Source organism: Bidens hawaiensis, unplaced genomic scaffold, assembly GCF_021521415.1.
Source record: "Bidens hawaiensis isolate Kalapana, Puna unplaced genomic scaffold, B.hawaiensis_p1.1 tig00009824_1, whole genome shotgun sequence".
Taxonomy (NCBI): Eukaryota; Viridiplantae; Streptophyta; class Magnoliopsida; order Asterales; family Asteraceae; genus Bidens; species Bidens hawaiensis.
Genome location: NW_027491734.1, coordinates 145,133 through 148,122, shown reverse-complemented (window position 1 = coordinate 148,122; position 2,990 = coordinate 145,133). Strand labels below are relative to the sequence as shown.

At 37.9% G+C, this 2,990-nt stretch overlaps 1 protein-coding gene across 1 annotated transcript; it reads right to left on the bottom strand.

The window, feature by feature from the left end:
- Positions 1-240: 240 nt before the first annotated feature.
- LOC143533609 (xylan glycosyltransferase MUCI21-like) lies at positions 241-2,660 on the bottom strand. Its single transcript, XM_077028327.1, has 3 exons — positions 2,257-2,660; positions 2,095-2,163; positions 241-1,669 (listed from the first exon to the last, which is right to left on the bottom strand). Exons 1-3 carry the CDS (start codon positions 2,471-2,473, stop codon positions 444-446), a joined length of 1,512 nt encoding a protein of 503 aa, XP_076884442.1. The 5' UTR covers positions 2,474-2,660; the 3' UTR covers positions 241-443.
- Positions 2,661-2,990: the final 330 nt, after the last annotated feature.

The following is a 2,990-nucleotide window of genomic DNA, read 5'->3' as shown; positions in this document are numbered from 1 at the left end:
TTCTTATAGTTTGATGTGCACGTCAACCTGGACATTACATGATTTAAAATTGGGTTAGAGTAGCTTGACTGTGGTCGACAGATGAGGTCATACTCTAATTAGTCAATAACGGAATAAAATTAGTGATTCATATTAATACACAATAACATGATGAAATAATTAACACTTGGATAATCGAACACACGGTGCCTGATCTTAGTTTTCAGTGACACTATGCTTGAAATCAATTACTAAACATGAATACTTTCATTGTATGTAAATACATGTATTAGTAAAAGAATGTTCTTACTCAAACATGAAATAAAAGAATTAAAAAATATAGTAACGTTTTATCTATTTTTCCTACAATATACTCATATACAATCATTCAACCCCCTAAACTTATACATTGGGTTCCAATTCCACCCTACTACTTTCGTTGTGTTGCAATCTTCTTGATCTTGTTATTGTGACCGGACCATCTCATTCCTCTTCGACATCGTATGAATATACGAACGAACCAAGCGCTTTCTAAATCGCACGAGATTTAACCTCACCTTTTGTCGATCAAGATAAAATTTTTTCGTGAATTCCCACCCTCGATCGTTCACGCTATTCGGGTCTCTTAAAACCGGGTCATTACTTTCATATTCATCATACAATGAGCTCTCTCGAGGAAGAATCTCATACCCAATATATCTCAACCCGAGCTTCTTAGCGGGCTCACCATAATAAGTTTTCGCAGCCCAATTTGTACCCAAAGGTACAACTTGAATAAAAACCGATCCCGGTTTCATAAACAAGAAATGAGTCATTGCAGCCCCGTGGACCCCAATCATGACATCACTCGAGTTAAGTTCCCGATAAATTTTCGCAAGCTCGGAAGTCCTCTCCGGCTTTAGCACCGTAACCAAAAACCCGATTTTCGAAGCCATTTTCACTAGCGCGTTCTCGTTCATTATAGCCCGTGACCCGTTTCGTGAAATGATCACCAGCTTCGGTTTCTCGGGCCTTCCAACCATCCCAATCGGGTTTCTCGACCCCGAATTTTCCCGCTCTTCTTGAATTAAACCCTCGATTCTCGGCCTATACCCTTTATCCAAAATATCACGAAAATCATTAATCGTTTTACCACCCGTTAACGACGAATCCACCGTGAGCTCATCGTGAATACGCAACCCGATAACCGACTCCAGGAAACAATGTGTTCGCTTATCTCCGCTAAAATCGATCGGTTCGTAATCCGACAAATGCGTAAAGATATTCGAGTATTTCGTTATCCACCAATCATGATACTCAAGAATCACAAACACAACCTTCTTGTTATACTTCTGGGACGTAATATAAAGCGGAATCAACCCGTCATTAAACTCGTGATAAACGTTCCCGGTGTACCCTCCGGTGGAAAAGAACACCGCCGGAACATCATGATTCACATCACATTTGTGATCAATGGTTGAAGTATTTGAGTTCTTGACAATAAGGGTAAGTTCGTCAATAGTTGCCATGGTTGATGCCTCCCATTTCCGAGTGTACGGCCGGATTTTTTCTCGCCGGAGTTGCTCCTCGCCGGCGCCGGAGTTCTTGGTATTGTAAAGAAACACCGAGAATGAAGATGAGTGTGTTCTTATATCGCCTTTCATGTAACACACATCTGTTCGGATACTAGTTCGGTCACAACACATAGTTCCTGTAAATCGAATTGAAAAAAAATAAATTATAAAGATTTCTCATTAATATCAAAATGATTGCAATAAAGTGGCACTTAAATGGGCAACATTTGAAATTAAAAAAAAAAACAGACACACTCAATAATAATCCGTAGTATCAATATAACTGTTGACAGTCATGACTTTTACTTTCATTGTCAAGCGCAATCATGGTAGCATAATAATGGTAAATATACAATTGATTTACACCCGATTTTCGCTTGTATGTTTTTTTTAGCGGAATCGAGTCAAAATCAAATGTAAATTAATGGTGTTATGCTGCTAGAACTATGCTGAGCGATAAAAGTGAAAGTTAGGACCAACAATAATTAAATTAACAGTATGGATTATTATCGGCCAATATGTCACAGTTTGGATTATTAAAATCCAATTTTCGGAAACTAACCATTTGAGACAGATGAACAAATATTAGTGTTTGAATCAGAAAGCGAGTCTTGTTGTTCACCAGATGGATCTGAAACACATGACAAAGAAACATAGTGTTATTAACTTATAACAAAAGAACAAAACATAAGCAAAGTGTTGGTTTTAGAGAGAGAAAGCTTACATAAAAGAGAGAGAGTGGGTGTGGGGAAAGGAAGAAGATGTGGGGCAAGAATCAAACAAGAAGAAAGAAGTGTGCAAAACAAAAGAAAGAACAAAAGCTTGGGTTTTGATTTCTTGTTACACCCACTCAAATGAACACATGCATCTTCTTCATCAACATAAGTTGCTGCTACTGTGACACCCTTTCTTAGTTGGATGTATCTTTGATAATGCACCATTTTTATTATGGGTTTTTAGAGAGAGAAAGTTGAAGGAGATTGGAGAATGGTGAGGGGTATTTATGGGGTGGCAGAGTACTCTGTTTCTTGTTATGGAAGATGAAATTGGTGATGAGCTGGCACAGGGATGGCCAAGTCAGCTTTTGGTATGTGGGTTATGCTTTTTTGACAGTCAAAACCATTGGATGTGGGGATGAAGAATTGAAGAATAACAATTTGGATCTTTGAGTTTTGGGAGTTTGTGTTTTTGGTCCTTGTAAAAGTTGATTATCAAGATATTTGACCGAAAGTGTCAGTTGTGACATTGTGTGACGTTGTATTTCACGTGTTTCTTGATTTGATAAAGTGATCGAGTCAGCTTAATTCACCGTCCATCTTACCATATAGTTTGACCAATGCATAACGGTTGGTTTTCAAAATAGTATTAACATGTTTCTTGTGTTGCTGTTACTGAACATGAGCCATGTGAATTAATTTTTCTAAACGTGTCTGACAAGTTAAGGGGCTTTAATAATTA